General features: G+C 36.1%; 4 protein-coding genes across 4 annotated transcripts in view; all 4 read right to left on the bottom strand.

Moving 5' to 3' along the window:
• On the bottom strand, positions 1 to 719 carry LOC134846355 (signal recognition particle 19 kDa protein-like). Its single transcript, XM_063863672.1, has one exon. It carries the CDS (start codon positions 712 to 714, stop codon positions 208 to 210), a length of 507 nt encoding a protein of 168 aa, XP_063719742.1. The 5' UTR covers positions 715 to 719; the 3' UTR covers positions 1 to 207.
• Positions 720 to 8,885: 8,166 nt separating this feature from the next.
• Positions 8,886 to 10,585, bottom strand: LOC134846297 (COMM domain-containing protein 2-like). Its single transcript, XM_063863591.1, has 2 exons — positions 10,314 to 10,585; positions 8,886 to 9,511 (listed from the first exon to the last, which is right to left on the bottom strand). Exons 1-2 carry the CDS (start codon positions 10,559 to 10,561, stop codon positions 9,151 to 9,153), a joined length of 609 nt encoding a protein of 202 aa, XP_063719661.1. The 5' UTR covers positions 10,562 to 10,585; the 3' UTR covers positions 8,886 to 9,150.
• A 545-nt stretch (positions 10,586 to 11,130) lies between these two features.
• LOC134846200 (angio-associated migratory cell protein-like) overlaps positions 11,131 to 27,277 on the bottom strand; it is a 553,983-nt gene continuing 537,836 nt past the window's right edge. Inside the window, exons 2-6 of the mRNA XM_063863452.1 lie at positions 17,133 to 17,330; positions 14,870 to 15,035; positions 13,812 to 14,039; positions 12,110 to 12,328; positions 11,131 to 11,596 (exon numbers count right to left, since the gene is read on the bottom strand). Coding sequence (XP_063719522.1) covers positions 11,211 to 11,596; positions 12,110 to 12,328; positions 13,812 to 14,039; positions 14,870 to 15,035; positions 17,133 to 17,321 — 1,188 coding nt within the window. The 5' untranslated portion in view covers positions 17,322 to 17,330 and the 3' untranslated portion in view covers positions 11,131 to 11,210. The remainder of the gene's footprint in view (positions 11,597 to 12,109; positions 12,329 to 13,811; positions 14,040 to 14,869; positions 15,036 to 17,132; positions 17,331 to 27,277) is intronic.
• Positions 18,443 to 25,605, bottom strand: LOC134846216 (DNA ligase 4-like). Its single transcript, XM_063863479.1, has 6 exons — positions 24,543 to 25,605; positions 23,704 to 24,078; positions 23,103 to 23,625; positions 22,854 to 23,037; positions 19,806 to 20,057; positions 18,443 to 19,659 (listed from the first exon to the last, which is right to left on the bottom strand). The coding sequence occupies exons 2-6, from the start codon at positions 24,060 to 24,062 to the stop codon at positions 18,533 to 18,535; spliced, it is 2,445 nt and encodes an 814-aa protein (XP_063719549.1). The 5' UTR covers positions 24,063 to 24,078; positions 24,543 to 25,605; the 3' UTR covers positions 18,443 to 18,532.

A 27,277-nucleotide genomic window follows, 5' to 3' on the forward strand; every position in this document is an offset into this window, starting at 1 on the left:
TTAAAAGACCTGATCAAATTTAATTAAATTATACATTGTTCATTTCATAATAGGACGAAACAAAAACCGATACGAAGGCCAGTAAACCAAACACAGCAGAAGATAAAAGACATAATTTATAGCACTTTAGTATTAAACAATTTGGAGATCGCGATTGATATCAGTATTTAGGATTCCCGTCAATATTTCGAGCGTTTCTTTTAAATTCTATCGCTTACGATTTCCTTTCTTCTTGCCCTTCTCCTTCGTATTGGCACTACTAGCTTGATCTTGATTCTGATTAGCTGACGCAGCAGCCGCACCTCCCCCGCCCCCAGACGGCTTCTGCGTTCTACTTTTCAGCTTCGGAATTGACTGCCCACAGAGATTTAGAATCTTCATTTTCGTGTCATATTCTGCCTTACAAAATGAACCATCTTCGTTTTTTAGTTTCACCCTTACTCTTCCTATGTGGTTTGGATCACAGTCCGGGTCTTGTGGGTACCTCTTTTTCGGTTCTAGTCTGGCTTCAAAGCCAAATTCGAGACAAATATCCCGAATTTCTTGCGCAGTAGGGTTATCCACTGAGAAATTCTTGCATGTTTTTCTACCCTGTTTGCACGTTCTTTTGCTGTTCAAATACTGAGGGTAGATAAAAATGTAGTTGCGCCTCGTTGGATCTAGGTAGTATATGTTTGTGTTATCCGATAGTGGCTCAGCTGAACTTTGGGCCATTTTGAAAATCTGAAAAGTTTCAATTTTAAATTGTTTGGCACATGACATTCACATCTTTTGTTTTCGTTCGAAGACAATTCATTTGAATTTACCGAAGACACAAACTTAACCATCAAATGACCAAAATAAGACAATTTAATCAGGTAACTACAACTTAATACTAAATTATCGATCAAATTAACTTACCAAGAATAACTAATCATTCATTCGTTTAATAGTAAAATCATTCAGTCGTCAATTCAATTAACGAATTCAATTGAAACTACCACGGATAAAAAAATGCAGCTCAGCTGATGGAGAGCAAATACAGTGGCTCCCCGCGTGGATAAAGAACTGTAAAAAGACTATAAATCTAAGTTTTCAAAACAACAATCATCAATAAAATGTCATGGTTTTTATGGTTCATACTCGTGATAATACTACTACAAACTCTCTAGAGAGTTGGGAAGTCAAACACATTTACTTTCTCTCATTGCAGAGCCCGCAACACTTTCTGGTAAACTGTGCGCCTTCATATAATGTGGTTTCAGTTTATTCTTTTCCTTCACCGAAACTTCACAAATCGAACACTTATACCTTGGACAGTTCAACGAGTGTTTCAACATGTAATGTTTCTGCATGTTGCTTTTAGAATTCGACTTGTATGGACAAAGGTCACAAAAGTGCACTTTGGAACCGTTATCAGAAGTGAATGTCGTGAAACTACCCGTTGGAACAGGAGCTTTAGCGGGACTTGTTAATGGACTTGGCATGTTGGATGTACAAACCTTGATAGATGGCCTAATTTTAATGGGAGCTCTCGGTTTGATTGGGTTCGTGTTTTGACGCTTAATCGGAATTTGCAGTTTATTATCAATGCAGACCGGTTGAACAAAGTTTGCAAAATGATCCGAAAATGTTTCGAGCGTACGAGATATCATCATCTCTGCTACTGGATCGTAGCTGGGGCCAGATACTTGAGGATTATAATTTTCCACAAACAGACGAACAAATTCAGATCTGGTTGCTAAGCAGTCCAAAAAATGCTCCTGGAAGAGGAAGTTCACGCAATAAGTTTCAGCCATTGAGATCTAAAAACCTATTGAAGTTGCTATTGACAATCAAATCTGCCACTCAGTTTTGAATTCTAGATCACGCTGATGATAAATCTACAATTTGTACTCCATTTTTGCCCTTCAACGATAAAATTAATTTAACTGACAAAAGATTTTCATTTGCCTCTTCACTAATATCTGGTTATGCTTAGTAAAAAAAAAGCTAGCTGTTTTTTTTTTTGCATTTATTAAGTCAAAAATATGGCAAAATAGGTTTGGATAGCATTTTCAAAAACCATGTCCAGTTGTCATGTACCATCTTCTTTCATAGTTTCGTGTCTATTAAACGCATTCCTCTCTCCTTTCGGAGCATTCTTCTCAAAAATCGTCTTCTTAAAATGTTTCTCCCCATAATGTTGCTTACTCTCTTCTCTTTTCAACCTCTCCTCTCGCAGTTCAGCTATACTCTTCATTGAGTCTCCTTCCTCCTGTGAACTTGAAACCCATTGCTCTAACTTGTAACCAGCGTATCCGATTGGAATCAAAATAGGTAAGAAGATAGGCCGCGCGATATTGGCCAACACTCCCGCACCACCGGGGAACAGAGACGCACCCAGACGAGCCCACCACATCAACTTCTCATTGCTTTCTGAAAGCAACGCCTCCGCTGATACAATTAGTGCTTCCTTCATAAACGTCGAAACTGTCTTCGTTCACATTAAGCTAGCTAGATATTAAAAATATAAATAATACTGAAGTTTTCCGAAGATTTTCCTTCTCAGTGTAGTTTCAACTGGCTACAAAACATAACAAGAGTAGCCAATCCATGTGCAAGTAGCATAGATTGTTTCGACAACAATTAATTTCAAAAATGAAACAAACGAAAACATTGACGAAATGTTTTCGGAATTTTCCAAAATTGGCGTTTTTTCTCAAGTGAATGAGCCTGCAGCCACTAAGCCTGCAGCCACTAAGCCCGCAGATTATAACAAATAAGCGTTTCAAGTATATTAACTAGATATTTTCTTCAAATAATTTAAGCCTCAACAACCTAGGAGCTTTCTTTGCAGGAGTAAAAAGTGACTACAAAAGTCAACGCAACACCTATCTTAGGAATAGGGCTGTGTTAATTTGGAAAAATCGGCAAAACTTTTGAATTGTTCATTTATTCGCGGAAACTATAGAGCACAAAAAACAGCCAAAAGAACGTTGAAATGGTGTTGATGCATGAATTCGAGAAAAACAAAACAAACTAGGAAAGTTTGCTAACTTCAAACAAAAATATTTCACATTGAACCTCTTTGTATTGCCAAAACCTTTCATATTTGACGTTTTTGATAAAACTAACACGATTTAGGACCAATAATTTCCGGCTGTGAATTCTCAAAATAAAACCCATCTCACTTTAAACGCAGAGGCGAAACGGAGCTTCGTACCACTTGAGATACAACCCAAACATAAAGGCGAAAAAATGAAAATGTTTGAAAAAAACTAGATCATATAAACTTTTATGTCTCGATAGAAGTTCATTCCAGGCAAATATGCCAGACAATTGAATTTTAAATCAGCAACAATGGAACAAAAATTACAAAAAGAAACAAAGCCGACAATCTTTGAGCAGACACAGGTAGAGCCAAAAAAAATGATTTTGTATAAAAAAAAGTTTCAAGTCCCACCTTAAACAACAATGGACAACACTTGCAATTGCAACTACAACGAAAGTTGTTTACAGCACAAGAAAAATCAGTGATGTGGCAACTTAACTAACAATCTGTGAGCTGCAATCACTTGAACTGAAAAAAGATTTCATGAAAATTTTTTAAAAACCTTTCAAGTCCCCCCTGAAAATAGAATGAACAACACTTGCACTTGCAACTGCAATAAAAATTGACTACAGCAAAGCAAAATCAGTTGCGACAATTTAGCCGACAAAACTTGAGCAACTTTTTTTGATACTGAAAAAAACAAGGTCCGGCCACGAATCGAACCCCAGACCTTGGATTACAAAAGCAACTGCTTTACCTCCAGGCCAAGGCGGGAGCCACCTGGAACATGTTAGGAGAAGAGAAGTGAAAAAAAGTCAGCTGCATAGTCAGCAAGTGATTCAACTGATTTTGGTTAATCTAGTTGTTAACTAGAACATATCCAACTAACAGTTGGAAAGGAGTAATGCACATAAGGAAACTAAAAAAAACTGACTTCAACTTTTGAAAGGCCTTGAAGCTCTTTGAATTTGTAGAACAATTTGAAATGGACACGTTGTTGTTAAAACTAACCCGATATGAGAAAACTGGATCAATAGGTTTTACTTTTATTTCGCTGGAAAATCTGATAATTAATTTCCATGTTCGAAATCAGAAGTCGATCACGTTTTTCGAGACCTTTACACTTTTGCTGTTCGACAGTGGAGTTTGCCTTCCTTTGAACAAATTTTAAGACTTTTTCCTGAAAACAAGTCAGCAAGACCTATATAAGAGTACTCACTACATTCATTACTCTTAAAAAAGTCTATATTCCAGTTTGATAACGCTTGCTAATCGCAAGCATAATTACGAAAATTGATGACATTAAATTTTGCCCCTCTATGCAAAAGAAATTCTTTCAATGGGAGGGAAATTCCGTGCTTTGGAATCCAGCCGACAAAAAACGAGCAGACAAAGGAAAGTCCAATAATTCAATTTTATCCAACAAAAAACCATTCGCACGCATTACAGCTATACCAAGTGCAACGAGGGATCCTCGAACTTGTTAGAGTTCAATAAAAACAAACGCTCAATTTCTAACAAATTGGGAAGAAATGTAACAGGAAGTCTATCAGCAATTTAATGAACACATAACTTTTTGCTAGGATTTTTCAAGTATTAGTTTGACACTAAGCATCAATCAGTCCTTTTCGCATCATTTGCATTTACGTCGTCATTACACAGCTCAATCTGCCTTCCAATTAGCTAACATAGCCAACAGATAAATGGAAAAGAGTCAGTGAACGCAAGGCAACATTAAAAAAACAGTAAATTGTTGAACAATCACCTTTCGAATTTCAAAGTAAAAAAATATGGCCTTAAAGCTCATTCAATTTCAAGAACCATTCAAGATTGACACTTTTTTGATATACTTCGTCCAATTTGAGAAAAATTGATCAATAATTAAAACTTATATTCCGTTGGGACAACTGAAAATTTAAACCAAGTTTGAAATTAGAGGTAGATCACGTTTTTCGCGACCTTTACACTTTTAATGTTCAAGAATGGAATTTTTTTTTTTTCACAAAGAAAATGAATTGAATGAACTTAAATCATCGACTCTTATTTCAAAAAAAATCAATACGAACACATCTTTAAGTATCACCACGTTCATTGATTCTTAAAAACCAAAATTTCAACGGTCTAAGTGAAAGAAAAACTACTGATTTCATTAACAAATAAGCCAGACAATTGAATTTTAAATCAGCAACAATGGAACAAAAATTACAAAAAGAAACAAAGCCGACAATCTTTGAGCAGACACAGGTAGAGCCAAAAAAATGATTTTGTATAAAAAAAAGTTTCAAGTCCCACCTTAAACAACAATGGACAACACTTGCAATTGCAGCTACAACGAAAGTTGTTTACAGCACAAGAAAAATCAGTGATGTGGCAACTTAACTAACAATCTGTGAGCTGCAATCACTTGAACTGAAAAAAGATTTTATGAAAATTTTTTAAAAACCTTTCAAGTCCCCCCTGAAAATAGAATGAACAACACTTGCACTTGCAACTGCAATAAAAATTGACTACAGCAAAGCAAAATCAGTTGCGACAATTTAGCCGACAAAACTTGAGCAACTTTTTTTGATACTGAAAAAAACAAGGTCCGGCCACGAATCGAACCCCAGACCTTGGATTACAAAAGCAACTGCTTTACCTCCAGGCCAAGGCGGGAGCCACCTGGAACATGTTAGGAGAAGAGAAGTGAAAAAAAGTCAGCTGCATAGTCAGCAAGTGATTCAACTGATTTTGGTTAATCTAGTTGTTAACTAGAACATATCCAACTAACAGTTGGAAAGGAGTAATGCACATAAGGAAACTAAAAAAAACTGACTTCAACTTTTGAAAGGCCTTGAAGCTTTTTGAATTTGTAGAACAATTTGAAATGGACACGTTGTTGTTAAAACTAACCCGATATGAGAAAACTGGATCAATAGGTTTTACTTTTATTTCGCTGGAAAATCTGATAATTAATTTCCATGTTCGAAATCAGAAGTCGATCACGTTTTTCGAGACCTTTACACTTTTGCTGTTCGACAGTGGAGTTTGCCTTCCTTTGAACAAATTTTAAGACTTTTTCCTGAAAACAAGTCAGCAAGACCTATATAAGAGTACTCACTACATTCATTACTCTTAAAAAAGTCTATATTCCAGTTTGATAACGCTTGCTAATCGCAAGCATAATTACGAAAATTGATGACATTAAATTTTGCCCCTCTATGCAAAAGAAATTCTTTCAATGAGAGGGAAATTCCGTGCTTTGGAATCCAGCCGACAAAAAACGAGCAGACAAAGGAAAGTCCAATAATTCAATTTTATCCAACAAAAAACCATTCGCACGCATTACAGCTATACCAAGTGCAACGAGGGATCCTCGAACTTGTTAGAGTTCAATAAAAACAAACGCTCAATTTCTAACAAATTGGGAAGAAATGTAACAGGAAGTCTATCAGCAATTTAATGAACACATAACTTTTTGCTAGGATTTTTCAAGTATTAGTTTGACACTAAGCATCAATCACTCCTTTTCGCATCATTTGCATTTACGTCGTCATTACACAGCTCAATCTGCCTTCCAATTAGCTAACATAGCCAACAGATAAATGGAAAAGAGTCAGTGAACGCAAGGCAACATTAAAAAAACAGTAAATTGTTGAACAATCACCTTTCGAATTTCAAAGTAAAAAAATATGGCCTTAAAGCTCATTCAATTTCAAGAACCATTCAAGATTGACACTTTTTTGATATACTTCGTCCAATTTGAGAAAAATTGATCAATAATTAAAACTTATATTCCGTTGGGACAACTGAAAATTTAAACCAAGTTTGAAATTAGAGGTAGATCACGTTTTTCGCGACCTTTACACTTTTAATGTTCAAGAATGGAATTTTCTTTTTTTTTTCACAAAGAAAATGAACTGAATGAACTTAAATCATCGACTCTTATTTCAAAAAAAATCAATACGAACACATCTTTAAGTATCACCACGTTCATTGATTCTTAAAAACCAAAATTTCAACGGTCTAAGTGAAAGAAAAACTACTGGTTTCATTAACAAATAAGCCAGACAATTGAATTTTAAATCAGCAACAATGGAACAAAAATTACAAAAAGAAACAAAGCCGACAATCTTTGAGCAGACACAGGTAGAGCCAAAAAAATGATTTTGTATAAAAAAAAGTTTCAAGTCCCACCTTAAACAACAATGGACAACACTTGCAATTGCAACTACAACGAAAGTTGTTTACAGCACAAGAAAAATCAGTGATGTGGCAACTTAACTAACAATCTGTGAGCTGCAATCACTTGAACTGAAAAAAGATTTTATGAAAATTTTTTGAAAACCTTTCAAGTCCCCCCTGAAAATAGAATGAACAACACTTGCACTTGCAACTGCAATAAAAATTGACTACAGCAAAGCAAAATCAGTTGCGACAATTTAGCCGACAAAACTTGAGCAACTTTTTTTGATACTGAAAAAAACAAGGTCCGGCCACGAATCGAACCCCAGACCTTGGATTACAAAAGCAACTGCTTTACCTCCAGGCCAAGGCGGGAGCCACCTGGAACATGTTAGGAGAAGAGAAGTGAAAAAAAGTCAGCTGCATAGTCAGCAAGTGATTCAACTGATTTTGGTTAATCTAGTTGTTAACTAGAACATATCCAACTAACAGTTGGAAAGGAGTAATGCACATAAGGAAACTAAAAAAAACTGACTTCAACTTTTGAAAGGCCTTGAAGCTCTTTGAATTTGTAGAACAATTTGAAATGGACACGTTGTTGTTAAAACTAACCCGATATGAGAAAACTGGATCAATAGGTTTTACTTTTATTTCGCTGGAAAATCTGATAATTAATTTCCATGTTCGAAATCAGAAGTCGATCACGTTTTTCGAGACCTTTACACTTTTGCTGTTCGACAGTGGAGTTTGCCTTCCTTTGAACAAATTTTAAGACTTTTTCCTGAAAACAAGTCAGCAAGACCTATATAAGAGTACTCACTACATTCATTACTCTTAAAAAAGTCTATATTCCAGTTTGATAACGCTTGCTAATCGCAAGCATAATTACGAAAATTGATGACATTAAATTTTGCCCCTCTATGCAAAAGAAATTCTTTCAATGAGAGGGAAATTCCGTGCTTTGGAATCCAGCCGACAAAAAACGAGCAGACAAAGGAAAGTCCAATAATTCAATTTTATCCAACAAAAAACCATTCGCACGCATTACAGCTATACCAAGTGCAACGAGGGATCCTCGAACTTGTTAGAGTTCAATAAAAACAAACGCTCAATTTCTAACAAATTGGGAAGAAATGTAACAGGAAGTCTATCAGCAATTTAATGAACACATAACTTTTTGCTAGGATTTTTCAAGTATTAGTTTGACACTAAGCATCAATCACTCCTTTTCGCATCATTTGCATCAATCTGCCTTCCAATTAGCTAACATAGCCAACAGATAAATGGAAAAGAGTCAGTGAACGCAAGGCAACATTAAAAAAACAGTAAATTGTTGAACAATCACCTTTCGAATTTCAAAGTAAAAAAATATGGCCTTAAAGCTCATTCAATTTCAAGAACCATTCAAGATTGACACTTTTTTGATATACTTCGTCCAATTTGAGAAAAATTGATCAATAATTAAAACTTATATTCCATTGGGACAACTGAAAATTTAAACCAAGTTTGAAATTAGAGGTAGATCACGTTTTTCGCGACCTTTACACTTTTAATGTTCAAGAATGGAATTTTCTTTTTTTTTCACAAAGAAAATGAACAGAATGAACTTAAATCATCGACTCTTATTTCAAAAAAAATCAATACGAACACATCTTTAAGTATCACCACGTTCATTGATTCTTAAAAACCAAAATTTCAACGGTCTAAGTGAAAGAAAAACTACTGGTTTCATTAACAATTGAATTATTCTAACATATAGAAGAGAAGGAAGATCTTTTTAACAAGCTCCCTATGGCACCTAGAAACAATTAGAAGCGTTTATCAACCCCCTGTAAAGGACTAATTGAATAGTTGAGCCAATTGGTGAAAAGTAACGGTAACGAATCCGCTCCCTTCTTTGTAACCGGGAGGGGGTGAGTTAAAGATATCGAAGAAGAAGAAGTAGCACCATCAGTCATACTGTTACCAAAAAATCACAGATTCTTGATATGACGTCGCACATGTGAAGTCTTAATCTGGTTCAACGCATCTTCCAACACACTACACATGTGAACTAAATTACTCGGATCCGTCTGCAACATTACGTCATTATTACGCAACGGCTCAAGTATTTGTTCAGCCTCCTCGTCGGCTGAACAATCTTCAGTTCTGTTTAGTTTTTTCACACAAACTTCGGGCGGTGAGTCAAGGTGGAGTTTCATCATCACTTGAGGTTCCATCTGTTCCAGACAAGTTCTGGATGCTACTTTTACATCCAGTCTCCATTCTACACTCTTGTAGTGAGGGAGGCAGTCTGAGTTCTGCAAGATCACTTTGAGCGTCTCGGCGTAGTTTCTAAGCAAACATTTACCCAAATATTTAAACAGGCCAAGCAGAACCTCCTTCGCACACGCACCACAAACCAAGAAAGCCGCTAAGTCGAAAAAAAAACTCGAAAACGTCGAAAAACTGGTCTATCAAAATGACTAAAGCTAGTTTTGAAACAAAAACATGCCAGGACAAACAATGTGAAAGTAGCATCAGATGAAAACTTACCAAGCAGTAACACAGCCGAAAATAGCGTAACAGAAACCCTTTAAGCTGAATTTTTTTTTCGCTCGTCCAATATTACAAAATATTGTTAACTCCCCCTAATCATCAAAACACACACATAAATGCACACAAAAACTTTTTCGTTCGTCGAACGATACAATATGAGGCCACTACACCGATATAATTCAGACCGGTAGGGACTAAATGGGAAAGAGCTAATGAACGCATGTAAATAGGAAAAAACTGACTTGTTTTTCGAAAAATTCATTTGATTTTTTTGATAAAATTAACCCAATTTGAAAAAAAACTGGATCAATAAGTAAAACATTCATTTCGCTGGGATTTCCAAAAAAATCAATTTTTGAAACTAGAAGTCGATCACGTTTTTAGTGACCTTTACACTTTTACTGTTGGCTAGTGGAGTTTTTCTTCCTTTTAATCAAGGAAATGAACTGAACTTAAAAAAATCAAAAGTCAAATAGCGAAAAAGTAAATTTGCACCTGAAAAAATTTCAAGATTTTCCCTGAAAAAACAAAAACGAAAAACAAAATCATCGCGACCTATATACGAGTCGAACCGATCCGCACTAAATCAGATACTCACTTGTATATATCGAATATAGAGGTAGCTTCCTCGAGCGAGAGATCATTCAGCGCACATATCTCAGAGAACAGTGTGAAGTCAGAGGTCACTTTGGAGCCAATCGCCTTGTCATAGACTGCAATCACTTTCCTCAAATTTGTCTCCACCCATTCGGGAGTTTGGGACACTGTTTCTGCTGTTGACTTTATCGCTTTTGGAGTCCACCCTTTGATCAAAATAGCCACCGCCGCTTCCGCGATTACATTCATTTCTTAAATATATATATATAATATATTTATAAAAATTAGCCAACAGACAATTGGGAAAGTGTAAATGAACCCAAAAAAAAAACAAAAAAAAACGAAAATAATTTTGAAAATTAAAAAAAAAAATACGGCCTTAAAACTCGAAACTATCGATTTTCAAAAATAATTAACGATCAACTCTTTCAACATAAAACTAAACCAAGTAAACAAGTTGGATCAAGAGAAAAATTTTATTCTGCAAGAAAAACGAAAAATTTAAGACTACCTTCGTAACTTTTAGGCCATCAACATTTTTGCGCCAATTGCATTTTTATATTGGAGAGCACAAAAGCGCAATCTGCCTTCCTTTTACTAAATGATTTTGAACTGATTTTTTATCAGAAAATGATAATCAAACTTCGAAAAACCAATTTTGAACGAACATTTTCTAAGACTTTAACTGGAAAACTGAAACAGAACAAAAAAAAACAGACGAACTTTCCAAGTGTCGTCAATAGGTTCATTGACACTTAAGCATATGATTAGTTAGCTCGAAGAAGAACCAGATCAGGATCATTAGTTTAAAAACGGTAAAAACTGAATAAAATTTGTTAAATGCACCTGATAAACAATAAATTAAGAAACAATCATTAAAGAATAAACTGAGCAAATTTCAGCTTAAAGAAAAAACTTTGACGGTCGAATCTTCGCCGCAAGTCACAAAAAATGAGTCATCAGAAGCCAGTGCTATGTCAAAAACTGGACCTTCGTGACCTCTAAATGACCTCAACACAGTTCCGGTCAGAGCGTCAAAACAAAACACAATTCCTGCAGACGTCGTTGCCAAACACATCGGCTCTTTGCTCATTCGGGGAAACAACATCTTGATGATAGCACCTCTCAACTGTTCTACGTTTCTAATACATTTTGCAGTGATGTCCCATGTTTCGATGCGGCCCGTGTTTCGGCCGAGACAGAGGAGGTTGGGGTTCGAAGGACAGAGAGCGAAGGTCTCCACTTCAGGCATGGCAGATTCAGGCGTCTGATTCATTTCAGTGTCTAGGCAAAACGAAAACGCTAATGAACAATTGATCTCATCTGACCGCAAAAATTGGCACACATTTTTGTTATTCAATGCCAAAATTTTATTGATCAAGTTTTAATTTTTGTTGCTCAGTATAAATGATAGATGACACTAGACTCCGCTAAAGCAATAAACTTATAGACACTACTTATCGAAACACTACTTTATGCGCACTATTCCTCTCGTGCCGAATATAAGCGCAGCGGAGCAAGCGTATTCTACTTGCAATGCCTTGTTACAAATTGTCGCCTGTTACGAATTGTCGCCTGTTACGAAAAAGTGGCACCAATATTTGCGACTTGTTGGAAAAAAAAGAAGAATAGTCGTACTATAACATTACCTCACTAAAGTTCGCAAGTATAAAAACAAAATGTGCGACATCAAACCCTATGAAAAAACAAACTCTGACCGAACGCCAAATTTTACCATAATCCGTATTCCTAAAATGGCTTTTCCGATGTGGATATATGGTCTGAACTATGAATCACCTGCACTGAAATGTCCATATTTTGCCAGTATCTTTCCAGTCTTGATGTTGACCAGACAAACCGCCTCAGTTGTACATGCCAGGTACTGCTGCTCCTTGTGAAGTTCTATCTTGGACACTGGCATGTCTATGTCTTGTGTGAGTTTTGTAGACGAGATCACTGAGCAGGACTTGAGGTTCCAACACTTGACCGAACTGTCGTGGTATCCCACAATCACATCTGCAAACCAAGCATCATTAACAATTAATTGCGAAGTGCAATTCAGAGAGCTTTAAAATCAATTCTACCAATTCTAAGAATACATTTTCTTTAACTAAAAAGGACTCTTTTTCCTCCCCCCCCCCCTCACAAGGGCGTCAATTTTATGGTCTGAAGAGTGGTTTTACAAGTTTATTTATGAGGACCAAATATGTTTTTCTTGGCCTAATTCGTCTGCATGTCAATTTTCATTACAATCGGAGTGTCAACAGCAATTTTAATTATGAAAATTTGCAGGTTATGGAAAAAGAAAAAAGAGCCCTAAAAGGTACCTAAGGAGCTTTAAGAAAAAAAGAACGCAATGCAACTACTTTTTCTATAAATTAAGCCTTTTTTTAAGTTACGATTACACATAGGAATTTGGAAAATGACAACTCTTCAACTAGCCACAATTCAATTTGAACTTTGATTAAATAGCATCGAAAAACATGCTCATGCTATAATATTTCGTTTTTTTGCGAGGCGTGATAAAAGGGTCAGAACCATAAACTAGATTTGAGGCATTTTCGACAATCATGATAGACAGGGGCAAAGCTGCGCTCCGCGAATACTTGCGAGAACACAGCCAAAAGGCAGCTCTATCAAGTGAAATAAGAAAAAGTAGAAATAAGCCTCGAATAATTCGACAACGAGAAGATTCGAATCTGCGACCAACTGCAATCAAGAGATTTTGAGTCTCACGCACTATCCACTCAGCCACGCAAGCTTAACAAACGACAAACACTAGTCTCGATTAAAGCAGCTACAAATGATAATAAATTGCCAATGCCATTCAGTAAAAGTGGCACCAAATATAAATAGACTCAATTTTGCAAGTAATAATTTGGAATATAACAAACTGAAGGCATCCACACTAACTTTGCATGCAAAAAATCGCAAGTCATAAAGCCACATTATGTAAAAAAAACATGCATTTCAAAAAAATGCGATATATTGAGTTAGAAAATTTCTGAACTAGTTATGATTTTTATATTGTTTGAAACAATTAACTTTTTTCGGTTCATTTGATAAATTAAAAAGTTAAATTTTCATGGCTTATATTTAGCAAAATAAGCTAATGTAAGCTTGCTCATTCGCTCGAAATCAGACGAAAAATCAAAAATTTCAAACCGTTTTGTTTTCAACACTCGGCAATATTTTAACATTGCTTGAAACACGACTTGAAGGGCTTCAATATGACATATCACTCGACCCAGTCCGATGATTATTTGTGGTACCTGATTTTGAGCGGAAAAAAATTGAAAAAAAAAAACAAAACGAAAACACACCCGAATACAAAGTTACTCTCCATTTTCAATGGTCGGAATAACTAGTTACTAACACGATATTTGTTGGATTTATCACGGTAGCCCTGCAGTTAAAAACGCTTTTCGAAGCTATTTAATTGAAGTTTCTGAAACAAAATACGGAATAAGTATAACAAATATATCAATTATGAAATTACCAAGGCCATTTTCTGTAATTTTTGCAGCCGACACTTCAAAACCAGCGCCAGAGTAACACTTGAGCTCTTCAGTTCCCACTTTCAGCATAAACAGATCTCCATTTCCGAGTCCAGCGAAGACTACTTTTGCCACTGGGTGCCAGAACACCAGGTTCAGATCCATGCCACACTCGTAGCTCCAGAGGCGCTCCTTGGAATCGGATTCTGTTGAGAAGACCTGGATAACACCTATAATAGAAATTTAAATTAACCAGGAAAAATAAAGATTAAGATCAATGTGCGTGTTTTTTTGCTTCCGAACGCCATGTCTTTGATACTCTCTCGAATTATTACATTCGGATCGTTCACTTCTCTAAACCTTTATGTCTTTTGTAAAATTGACAAGTGAAGGTCTATAACAAACGTTTGCCTGTGTAAGAGAAGGATTGTGATAGTTCATAACTTAATAACAGAGTAACTTTAAAGCAAACACTATTTTCTCATTTGCTTGATTGTGACCTCTTTCATATTATAAATAAAGCAAAAATTAAGACCAAAACACTTCCACGCAAAAAAAATAACAAGGAAACTAGGACTATTACAGAGTTTTTAACTTATAAAACATTGAAGTATCTTTACCTCAATAATCAGCATGGGCGGATTTTGGAGGGGGCTGCAGACGCTTCACCCCTTCCTCGGGGATTCGATCCCCTGCCGAGCCAAAGGTTCCCCCCTTTGTACTATTCTAAGATATCTTTTTTTGGCTGACGGACCCTAAATTTGTTCTGAAGGCGTCTTTGGCGCCAATATATAAAATTGAAGGGGAAGCGCGCGCCGAAAAACGCAATTTTTTGGTCTAAATTTTCCTAAAAAAGCCTTTTTTTTTCAGAATTTTGCCTTCATCTTTCAAATGCTTTGGGAAAGCTCGAAAAATCAATTTGATCGACTAAACTTTCGACAACTTTTTGAAAATGCGCCCCTTGATGACCAGTATTAATGACCCAGTTCTAGAATAGACTCGATTTCTATCATGGTTCTGAGGCCAATTTTCTTCAAACAAATAAACAAACTTTTCTCACCCAGCATGTCAGCTGTGGCTAGGTATGGCTCTTGAGGGTGGAACGCGACCGACACTATTGTGTCGTTATGGCCCTCAATCATGGCCAGTTGAGTGTCACTCTTCGAGTCCCAAACAAACGCACGCTCGTCTTGGGATCCAGTCACCACCACGCCAGTGTCTTTGTACTAAACACACTTGATTGCAGCCGGTGTTTTTGATTTCTGCTCAGGTAGCACAAAACTTTCCGTCGAACTTCTTTACCAAAACCTTTTCAGTGCCGAACAAAGAAAGCTCAAATTCATTATATAACTATGAAAAATGAGTATATCATAAAATTGCATCAGAACAAAGCACAATGTAGTAAGAATGGCCAGTTTCTATACAAGCACAGTCAAAACAGAATTTTATTTGAACAATTCAAAAAACTTTTATAGAAATATTTTTGATTTGTCGAATTTTTTTATTAACATGTTTATATGGCGAGGCAGGCTGATTAATCTACTGAGCATTTGTCTTTTCGCCTAATTGAATTTGCGTGACCGCGTATTTCATTTATTTGTTTTTGGGTATCGCACGACCCCATTTGGCGTTTCTTGTTTGGAACACTGAAAGTATTCAAGCGTGTTTTAGTTTTAGTTCCAACAATTAAAGTGGGGAGGAACATTGTATTCAGGTGTATTTTAGCTCGCTTCCATTTTTGTTTTCCGCGCAAAATCAGGTACCGCAAATAGTTTTCTCAATGGGTCTAGTACTATTAAAATGAAGCTCTTTCAGTCGTTATTTCTTTTTCAAATTTTTTTGGTCTTCACTCAATTTTTAAAGAATAATATTGTAGATTATGTCTAAATCACTAACTTTCTACGCTTTGCATATATCTGCAACCCCACCACGCACCAAGACGACACTAATTCAAAAAAGAAGAAACCTTTTCGTAGTTTTTTATGAATGTGGTCGGAAAACTCTAGGCTTCTTGCACAGCAACCTGCTATCCTTGTTTTTCTTTTTTTTTCCACGCAAAGTCAAGAACCAAAAATAATCGCCGGAAGGGGTCGAGTAATATATCATTAAAAATCTCTTGAAGCCGTAATTCGAGCCCAACTAAAATTTTCCAGAAAGTTACTGTCGCGAGAAAAACCAATTTAAATTTTTTTAATCTTTAGTCGGGGTTAGTCCAATTTCGAGCAAATAAAGCGAGCGGGCAGGCTTAATATGGGCTAAAATAGGCCTCTAGTAAAACTGATAAATTAGTTAAGTAGTGAAAACCTAGTTTTACTCCAGTAAAGTAAGTGTTCGAAAACTCAATAGCCCTCTTGGATTTAAAATAGAAATCGAAAATTTCAAAACATTTTTCAATTCATTTCACGACAAAGTTGTTTTGAGGTACCTAAATTACTATTTCTATCGAAATTTTCGGATTTGATTCAGATCCTTGTATCACTTCAAGAACAACAAATAACGCAAAATTTAGAAAAAAAAAACATTTGTTAAATTTTTTATTGTGCTCGAAAATTTCTGTGCCAATTGCATAGAGATCGGCTATCCTTGTTGTTCCGACCTTTTGAAAAATGTGGAGGAACTTTGTTTTCGGACATATTTTAGTTTTCAATTCATTTTTTTTCACGCGCAAAATCAGTTACTACAAATAATCATCGGAATGGGTCGAGTTGTATATCATTTTGCAGCCCTTTCAGTCTGCAAAATTTCAGTCTTTTAATAATTCGAACGATATTAAACAATTTAAAAAAATATATTCTGAGCAGAGACATTAGTTCAGTGTGCAGGCTTACAACAGTGACTTGCAAACATATGTAAGCTCGACTTCAGCCGTGGAAACTTAGTTTTACTCGAGTAAATTTGGTTTTTGGAGTTTTTAACTCCATTTTGGAATTTTTATTTAACTTTCCAGTATTTTTCTACTAAAACTGTTTTCCAAATAGCCTACTTAAATATGACTGTTGAACAAGCCTAACTTCATTTTGTTCGTTCAGATCTTTTTATCACACCACACAGAAAAAAAACGACACATGAAAAAAAATTTAGAATGGCGGGAACATTCTGTGCTATTTGCACAGTAACCGGCAATCCTTATTTATGGCATGACTTTGGTTTAAGGAAAAAAAACTGATTCCAAAGTTCCTTGCTTTTTAATTGTAGGAACAAAAAAGTGACTGTTAGTATGCGTTAAAAAATTAAAATGTACAATATTGTTATATATCAACTACCTTCACATTTTTTTCAGGAAATTTCTTGAGTCTCGCCTTGTGATCTTGTGTTACACTTACCAAGTCTAAACAGTAGACTGGCTCCTTGTGGGCTGTGAACTCGCTAACATAGTCCTCCATCTCCAGACCCTCATCTAGATCAGTCTCCCAGTCCCCATCTTCGCCATCTTCTTCCTTACCATTATCATCTTCATCATCTAGCTCGTGCACTTCAAAGCGACTGTCGTTCTCGTGGTCGCCCCCGTCCATCAACACAGTCTGAAGACCAATACAGTTCAGACTCACAACTCGAAGTGATGTAGTAAGCGAAGTGGTCAAAATGCGTCCACATGTCAATACTCATTGAAAACGTAAAAAATCGTTTCATTAGCTAAACTTTCAGTTAAGAAATGAGAGGCAGAGAAAAAGCACGTTTTTGATAAAAAATTAACAAAATTTGAACTTTTCCCTGACATTCAAAAAAATCATCACGGCCTATATAAGAGTCTGAACTACGTTCGTTCATCGACTCAAAAAACAGACCAGGAAAGCACTTTGAACACGGAGTTGAAGCGGAGCGATACAATTGTGATACAACACATTGTGAGGTAGTAGATCAAAAATGATACGAAAACCACCATGTCGAAGGAAGAATTTTCTACAAAATCGACAACCATATTTACAAAAACTGTTTAGTGAGCGGGAATTAGAGCCTATATTAAAAAGTCATTAATAATGATTTTGAAGATTTTACGCATTTTTCTTCTTTTGAAACACACAAAAGCATAACACAATCTCAAGGTTATATCAATTAATCAAAAAAAATAGTTTTTAAACAAGATAGTTGGTACTTTACGAAATTACAAAGATGCTTAAAATAGAAGAAAAATGATGATTTGAAGAAAAAAATCATGCCTCGGAAAATAGACTAACAAAAGCCTACAAAAAATAGTCGGACATTTCAAGTTTTCTCAAGAAAAAAAAAACAATTTCCACTACCGAAGAAAAGCAAGGCTCGGCCGAGACTCGAACCGTAAATCTATGTGGCGAAAGCGCGTGTTATACATCTAGACTGAGTAAGAATGGGCATGAAAAAGTTTGTTCATCATCAAAACTTTAAGACTTTTCCTGACAAAAAAAACAGGAATTACGTGAGTAAATTCACGTCGTACAAATCTATCCGAAGAAAATATCTATCCATTTTTTGAAGCAAAAAAAGCTCAAAAACCAAATCATCAAATCGAGAAATTGAGCTCAAGTCTAAGTTATCATTTCCTACCTCGAGTCTAATTGATTTTTCTTGACACCAAGAAATTTTACAAATCTTCTTTTTTAAAGTCTCACCCATGGCTTTTCATTTCAAAAACTTGAAATGACTACAAAAACAAACATAGACTAATAAAATTATCAATTCGTTTTGATTTAGAAACGAGTCAAAACTTAACTCTCCGTTGATTATGTACAGAAAGATATGTCAAACATCAGCATTGCTTCAATCTTGTTTTAAAATCATCGCCAAACTCTTTTTCGAAAAGACTTCGACTTTGTTCACAAACATGAAACACTTCTTCTGGTTGCCACATGCTCATTTTACCTCCTTCCACACACTTTTCTAGCCACTCGATATGCACGACATCGCAAATATCAGCCTTGATCAAATTCTTAACTCGAATGTTAACTTTGTCTGTCAGAACGCAAAATGTCTCTTTGTTTGCATTCTGGACTATTTTGCCACCATTTGACACAATCGAAGTTTCGAATTCTTTTCTCGTTCTGTCCTCGGGTACTGACATTACACAAAACTGTCTGTCTTCGAAAAGTGACGACTTCACTCTGATTTTTGACAAATCTGTTGCTCTAAATCGATCATCGATCGTTATCGGCTGATTTATTTTCCGTGTGACAACTCTCTGTTTTTTCTTAGGCGGCGGCATCGAATCTCCAGTTGAGAGCTTAGTAGCAAGTTTTCCCTGATATGTATTCCACAAATCCTTCAATTCTCCTTCGGTCAAAATACTCGAGTAATCTTTATCATCTCTGATCGATTCCAGTCTTGGAAATCTCAACGTGAAACCGCAATGGTACTTCTCTGAAACGATCAACTCCGCAGCTCGAACACAGACCACAACTGAGTCCTCTGGTTTGACCCAAACTTGCGCTTTCTCATTCGAACATCGAATGTTTTCTGGTTTAACTTTCGTCCAATTCGGGTCCAGCTTTTCCAGCATTGACTTCAGCTCCAAAGCTGTATAGCCAGATCCAATCTTTGCAAACGTGTAGTAATTTCTGTCAGTTTTTGATATCGAATTGTCTGAAACAGCGAGTAGAAAATGTGAAATTATATTCGATCGTCTACCCGACCCGTAGTAGCCTCCTACAATTACAAGGTCAAGGTCACTCATCACATTCTGCTCGTAGTCCGGTTTGATTTTGAACCAGCCAGAGTCTTTCCGCTTGTCTGGCTTGTAAATCGAGTCCGGATGTTTCACAATAATTCCCTCTTCTCGATTTTCTATGGCTGAATTTAAAGCGTTCAAAACATCATCTTGTGTCGAAATTAAGCTCTGTTCGACGTAGCGAATGCGCTCGCTACTTGGCACGAAAATGTCTAAAACAACACATTTGAATCATCATTCAAGCAAAAAAGTTGGGAACACGGAGAACTCAATAAACTTGTGGCTCTTTAAACAAAAGAAAAATCAAAACTGAGAATTTGCCGAACAACTTTCCGTTTATTGGCGCCAAGCGATTTACCTTTCAGGAGATTTAGTCTTTCGTGAAGTGGCTTTGCCGACAGGACTTTTTGGTTCAACAGTAGAATATCAAACACAACGTAACACTGTACCAATCCATTTTTCGGGTCATCAGCTAATCGGAGACCGTCTTTGGGTTGATTCAAAGTTGCACCAGAATGGCGAAGTTGCTGCTTCGAATTCGAGCTCGTTGTTTCATTGCTTTGTGAAGCTTCTTTCGTACTGGGAAGCTTTTTCACATCCACGTTTTGGCCTTAAATAACAAAGAGTCAAAAAATTTTCTCCCAGAAATTGACGCGAAGACAAGTCTACAAAACGTTTTTTTTTACGTTGAAACAAATCAGCACTTTTTAACGACAAAAAATGGCGAATATACAAGCTTCCACTTAAAACAAAAATACCGATACTATGGGATTCGAACTCATATCCCTAGCCCAAGAGTTAATTTCCTTTATCATTTAAGCCGTTGCATTTTGCTTAATCAACTTTTACGCATTCTATATTCAGGCAGCAAGGAATGCGCTTGAATATAGCCAGATCATACCGTGTGATTATCGCAAAAACTTCAAAAAACTTTGACCTTAAAATGTTTGACTTGCTTTGGGAAAAGAAAGTGTACTGATTGCGTAACACAAGGCTCGCATGTGTAAACATAAAAAGTTTGAAAAACATGTTTCCTTCTTAAAAAAATGATGTCAAATTAATTAAAGAGCCTATCCGAAAATAAAGGAGGTTTTTGAACAAAAAAAATCGGAGAAAATAAAAAAAGCAAACCAATGGGCTCACTAAAATTGTACACACATCACACTATAAATTCACTAGCAAAATGCAATTAAGCAGCAATATAGATAAAATTTTAAAAAGCGTTCATATCAGTATATATACACAGGGGAGAAGTAGCAGAAAAAAATTTCAATTATTCAAATGCTATTCAAAAAATCATTAACAAGAAAAACTGAATGGAAAGACAGCGACAACATCCAAAAAACCAATTCACAGATATTTACTTATTTAGTTTAGCACACACATGAGCAGCATCGGCATTTCAAGCTCCAGGTACAAGTTCAATGCAGCTTGTATACGGTTCTGAAGTGTTCTGGAAGAAAGATTCTCACCACACGTGTGAAAATTGATGCCATGTTTATTAGGTTGACGTTGAATAGTTGGATAAAATCGTGCAAACGATCAATAACTGAAAAAAGTTGGTTGCGCACGAACCGATGTTTCAAACAAAAAATTGGCGTGCTCCGAAGCTTTTTCTTCGATGTATGCAGTTGAGGCCTAATGTATGCAGTTGAGGCCTAAAATGAATGTGGTAAAAAACCAGATATCTAATGATATGGGTTGATAGGAAATTGACAAAGAATTCGAACATTCTTAGAGAGCATAAAAAGATATCCAGCCATGCGCCCATCCAAGTCCCTGGTAAATAGGGAGCAAACACTGGGAAACCAAGCTGGATACCCATTTAAAGCTATAGAAAGAATGCAAGTTTTGGAAAAATTGAATTTCACTCTAGAAATGACAACTCTTGGGATGCTATGTCGCAGGTAGTTGAAAATTAATTCAGTTTTTGATAAGTTTTTGTTAATTTGTTCTTCCACTTTAAATTGGTGTGCAATTTTAGCCCAAGATCAATACAATCCTTTGTAATTTCACAGCTCCCATCAAACAAGTCTTTCTTCAAGTCTTCAGAAGCATTCAATAAAGAAAACAACACTTCTATCTTTTTGAACTCACTTGATTGTCAGAAGCCTAGATTTTTACATCTTAATTGTCTTGCAAGATCCGATTTAAATCAGATCTTGTTGCTTCAAAGTTCGTGTCATCGGTATAACAGTAGCAGCTAGAAAAATCCGGTGTGCCAAGCATATCGTCTATGAAAATGAGAAACGTAAGACAAAAGATCGGTTAAATCTTTATCAAATCCAAACAACACAGAGGAGAAGCTTCGCATGGCAAATAAAAGCAAAAACACGACAAAAAGCCACTTTATGAAAAGCAATAAGATATACAAATAAGCCTTGAGTTAGTAAAAATTCGGCTTCGTCTGAGATTCGAACCTGCGATCTAGAGATTAAGAATCTCCTAAACTGCCAGAGACACTCAATAGGCACCAAACACTAGCCACAAATATAACAGAGAACAGATGCTATGCAATTTCTAATTGCGAGTTAGGTTAGAAAAAAAAGGTTCGATATAATACACTAAGCTGAGGGCTAGTTTAATTAGTTTATAGAGCAGAGAATGATCAACTGCTTCCAAATTTTGCCGAAATCTAGATAAACCAGAGCAACCTCATAACTTCAATCTATAGTTTGTTAGATTTTATTTAAAAAGATAATATCATTACGCGATTAATAAATACGTGATGTTCAACTGACCTTATTATTGAGAAACTACTTTTGAATACATTTGGTTTTGCTTACAAAACTAGATTCACGCGCATCAACATGGTTTCCGTTAAGCAAAACCAAATTTATTCAGAAAGTAGTTTCTCATTAATAAGATCAGTTTGGAACCCAGAGATAATGCACGATAACTTTCAATAATTCCTTTTGATCCATATTTGTATACTGGCGTTTTAGGAGCGCATTTCCATATTTCAGGCCAGTTTTTAATGATAAGTACGTGATGAAATAAAGAGAAAAGTAGTATATATAATTACGTTTTCCAAACTTTTAAAGAAATGTCAAAAAGTGGTCGAGCCGTAGAGAAAGAATGGGAACAAGACAATAACAAATACATTCTTGTTGGCATTATCTTCACTGCAATCAAAACGAACGAAAAAGTCATGGACAATAAAAATAAAAAATGAAAAAGAAAAACCATAATCATTATCTGAGGACAACTCAGTCAAACGTCAAAACAAACTCAAGAGGCCGGATAGCAAACAAAAACAACCACTACAACCTTACAGTGACCTATTTTCACTTGTAACAAAAGTAAAGATAATTCTGATTTGATAGCGTTTGCTATTCGTTAGCGTAAAACTAGCAGAACTATATTATAGGACAAGCTCTGCTATTTTAATGATATCATAACTTACCTTTTGTAACGAACTGTTGCAACTCTGTGCTGAAGACCATCATTTCGCCATCGAGAATGCAAGAATTAACATGAGGCTTAAATGCATCGGCAATGAATGGCGTAAAAGTTCCACTTATGTAATTCTTTCCAAACGAAGATGTGTAATCTTTTGAGCTCCTGGAAAAGTATCGAAACTCAGATCCCTAAAACTAAAACCACTCTCGTATTTTTTATTTATATGAATTTGTCGGTGGTTAAAAATCCTTACGTCTTTATGCAACTGCATCCTCTCTCCGTCCATTTTAGTTTCTACGTAGAAACTTTGGGACGATATACTTTGACAAACTTTCTGTGCCAAAATCCTGTCAGCCAGCATCGGTCGAAATGGAGTGAACAACTTTATCTCAATTTCTCCCAGTGAGACTTTTGGATCACGCAAGTCATCGCAAACTCTCTTCAAATTGGAGCTCACATTGAATAGCTGATCAGCGTCAGGGTGAAACGCGGCAAATATTGAGTTTTCACTCATGCCAATTCTTATTTCTTTGAGGATGATACGCATTACCCACTTCGACTCAATCGGACCTAAGCTGTGCATCAGTTTGGTTAAGCCTGTTTTTACAGCGTCTTTACTTTTTGTCGCATTGCCGATAGCGATACTGTCTAATGTACTGTTTATTTCACGTACCGTCAGATTTCCTTTTTCGGGCAGTCGGTGCTGCAAAACATGATACGCTACTGCAGCGAAGTCGCCAGATGAGTCAGTGCTTCCTTTTAACGCACCTGGAGATCTAAAAAAGAATCCTAATAAGCTAGGAAAGCTCAAAATGCGATTGATTGTAACGATACTATGGGTTTGAAGATAATACCTGAAATTTAAAAGTTTCTGCGCGTCAGGGCTGTCTTTTCCTAGTCCAAGTATGTCAATATAATGTCTGGCCAGGGTGTTTTCTTTGATACCGTAAGCAGGTCTATCTAGGTCCAGCTTTGGTAGCAAAAGTCTCATTACCGGGTAAAAACTAGCTCCATTTTGATGATCAGAATTCGTTCCGTCAATTCCGCCAGTAACATTTCTCCACTTTGTCAGAAAATCTTTGAAAATTTCTTTCTTTCCATCTGTACTTGATTTCTTTTGAAGCTTTTCTAACAGACCGCACACTTCCGAAAACTTTACTCGGGAGTCTACACTTGCCAATTTAATTTCGTCACTAGCTACATTATCTAACATTCTTCATTGACTGCCACTAAAAACAACGCATTTCATTTTTAAAAGACAGGCCTTTTGAAAAACACATGCACGTTTCCAATTATTTGGGTATTCTACACAGAGATGAAGCCAAATCTCGCTTCGTTTGCGATACTACGCAAGCGCAGCATTGGAAGCTAGCTAACAGAAAATAACGCAAAATAAATAAAAACGAAAATCATATTTATGTTAAGTAAGTCAGAAATTATCATGGAAACCAAAGCAACTATACTTGTCCTTCATCATTTCATGCTGTCGAAAAAAAGTGCATTTTCATAAACTAGGGTACAGAAAAATGTAATATGAAAGAAAGGAAAAAAGGTGAGATGGTTGGCAGACGAGTGCTAACCATCTAGCCACTGATCTGTCATGTGGTGTCGTCGCCCTAAAACCTAAGCAATGAGAGTTGAGGCCAATTTGGCTTCATAAAGAGATTCAACTATGAATGCCTAGAGAACCTACCTGCTTCTTCAGACCGTGTAGGCCGTGATTCCATCTTCGGTTACATAATTTTTTTGGAAACATGAAAAAAAACATGAGAACCAGCGCATCGAATAAGCATTAGGTTTTTATCAGGAGACTAGAAAATCAAACATACATGCGATCACGCCAGGTTAGCACAAAATCAATAAAGAACGCCTCGGAAAAAAAAACTTTCATACAAACAAGTTGAGCAATTACATTTTAAATTTTTGAAGTTCCACAAATAAACCTGCTATTTAATCAATTTTGCCTCTTAAGCGACACAAAGCAACTGACTAAAACGATCAAACGTTAACCGAAACAATTTCGTCCGAATACAGCTTGTAACTGAAACATAACAAAAATACTTACTGCCAGGGCTACGAAATTTACAAACCGCAAATTTACAACAACACTTCCATTTAGAAAACTGACATTCAAAACTCTGTGATAAGGCAACGAACTGACAAAAATGAGTAGACAAACGCAAGTAAAACATATCAATGTCTCATACGGAAAAACTTCAAATTTCATTCATAGTGAAAACCATATGTCCGACCGGGACTTGACGAACAGAACTTAGGGTGCAAAGGCAGCCACGTTACCTTCGACCAAGAGCAAAAAAGAGTGGAAATTCTCAAGTTTCCCTAGTAAAACAATTCATTTTCCTTCAGATTTGTAAGAAAATTTGTTTGTTGAAAATAAAAACAATTCACAATCAATCTTTAAATTCTGATGATGCGCAAAATGTGCGATAACGTTTGAATTAGCATTTTAAAACTCTTATAATTCACAATTAGTTACTCTCGCTGGTGTAAAAACTTGACTTGGTTTGGGTGTCAAAGGCCAACTTGGGGGGTGGTTTTTTATGAGAATTGCCTTTTGAGGTTCGCCGAAGTGAGTTCTAAAGCGCTATTCAGAAAACCTGGTAAATAACAAGGATAGCCGGTTACTGTGCAAGTAACACAGAATGTTCCGACCACAGTCTTGAAAAATTGAACGAAAAAATAGAATTTGGGCAGATTTGAGAGTAGTAGTAGTAAAATGAGTCATGTGAAAACCAGTTTTTGAAGAGAAATGACTAGCAAAACGAAGAAAAGAGCCGAAAAGTCCCAAAATTGCCCTAAATAAACCCAGAAACTACATTTACTTGAATAGAACGTTTTCACGGCTGAAATTAGGCTTAAATAAGCTACTGTAAGCATATACGGTCACCTTATTAGCTCGAACTTAGACCAAAAATCAAAAATTTCAACCCGGTTTTTCTCGACACTGTGATAAATAAGTTTAATGTCGTTCGAATCACGACTAAAAGCGCTTTAATATGATATATCACTCAACCCAGTCCAATCATTATTTGTGGTACCTGATTTTCCCAGTGTTGAGAAGAACCGGTTTAAATTTTTGAGCTTTAGTCTAATTTGGGCGAGTAAAGCGATCAAGTAACGCTCGTTGTATATAAATATTGTCCATTAGGGTTGATAAAAACTTTATCTTATTAAACATAAAACAGCCTTCGAAGCTTCATGAAGGATGAGAAAGGTCTCGCTAATGATATCCCCAAAAGATTGCTATCCTAGAAAACATGAACGCAAAAGGTAATCATAAGGTCAAAAGTATCATAGTAACCGAGGTTACAGTCAGGAGTCCCTTCATCATGTATTCCAGTCAAAATCCTTGGAATTTTCTAGATATGGAAGTGATAATAATAAAAAGAAGATGACAAGTGTTTAAGTCCTTTTCAATTAAAATCGATACGGGTTACGTTTCTTCAATAAGAACACGCAACTCGACACGAGAAAATATAATATACAAGTGTTACAAATAAAAAACTTCGTCGAAAGTTATTTTGTCATTTATTGTTCCGAGTACGCAAGCAGCGTTCGCAATCTGTATTGCCAGGGAGATTCTCTGTTTTAAAAAGCAGTCTGCTCTGGGTTCATCTGTGCATATGCTTAGGTTCTTACAAAGCTTGCTCAAAAAAATTTCTGTGCTGGGGCCGGCCGCGCCCTGAATTTCAAAAGCTAGCGGTTGAAAAAGATATCCATCATTTACAAGATCTTTATACTTGTCAATTTTTCGCTCTTCCGCTTCAGCGGCAGCCGTACCAGGGTTACAATGTGCCAGTCGGTCATATTTGGAAGTTTGACCTCTCGCGACAACTGAAAATATCAGAAAAATAAGATCAGAACATCCGATTTAAAACGCGGGAAAGTACTTAGAAAAACAGCGGGAAATTGCTATTCGCAATTTCTAGATACGAAATAAACGCGAGTAGAACCGTCTTATCCTGAAATAGGAAAAGAAACGATTGTGAAAGAAGATCACGATTATTCGAGCTGAACTAGAGTGAACCCTCAGTGGAAAGGTGGACAGCTGGGGTGTCCCAATGGTTCAGACCAAAACTTCATTACTAGAGTCAAAACTTGTTTTCCTAATTGAAACTAATCAGTATTAAACTTCTCAAGTTATCATACTGATTAGTTTAATACTGACATTAAAATTATAGTACATGTTTAAACATGACTAAAAATTGCAATTTTTGAAAAATAAACTGACATGTCAGTTTGGATAAAACATCAAATCGAAAAATTATGACTCAAGTAACAAAAAAGTATGGAAATTGTCATAATCGATGAAATAATGATTACGTAATAACAGATGTAAGAATGTGATTGGTTAAAAATTTCTAACATGTTCTTTTTGAATTTCATACATGATCTTTGATCATTTTA

The sequence above is a fragment of the Symsagittifera roscoffensis genome, chromosome 5 (assembly GCF_963678635.1).
Source record: "Symsagittifera roscoffensis chromosome 5, txSymRosc1.1, whole genome shotgun sequence".
NCBI classification, from domain to species: Eukaryota; Metazoa; Xenacoelomorpha; order Acoela; family Convolutidae; genus Symsagittifera; species Symsagittifera roscoffensis.

Bases quoted from the DNA above. Each gene is read 5' to 3' on its own strand.
- LOC134846216 (XM_063863479.1), bottom strand. From the start codon at position 24,062: ATGTTAGATAATGTAGCTAGTGACGAAATTAAATTGGCAAGTGTAGAC. The intron at 20,058-22,853 runs GTAAGTTATGAT...TTGTTATTTAAG, and splicing joins GCAACAGTTCGTTACAAAAG to GCCAAAACGTGGATGTGAAA. The intron at 19,660-19,805 runs GTAAATCGCTTG...GTGTTGTTTTAG, and splicing joins AAGACTAAATCTCCTGAAAG to ACATTTTCGTGCCAAGTAGC.
- LOC134846297 (XM_063863591.1), bottom strand. From the start codon at position 10,561: ATGAATGTAATCGCGGAAGCGGCGGTGGCTATTTTGATCAAAGGGTGG. The intron at 9,512-10,313 runs GTGAGTATCTGA...ATGTTTGCTTAG, and splicing joins TCTATATTCGATATATACAA to AAACTACGCCGAGACGCTCA.
- LOC134846355 (XM_063863672.1), bottom strand. From the start codon at position 714: ATGGCCCAAAGTTCAGCTGAGCCACTATCGGATAACACAAACATATAC.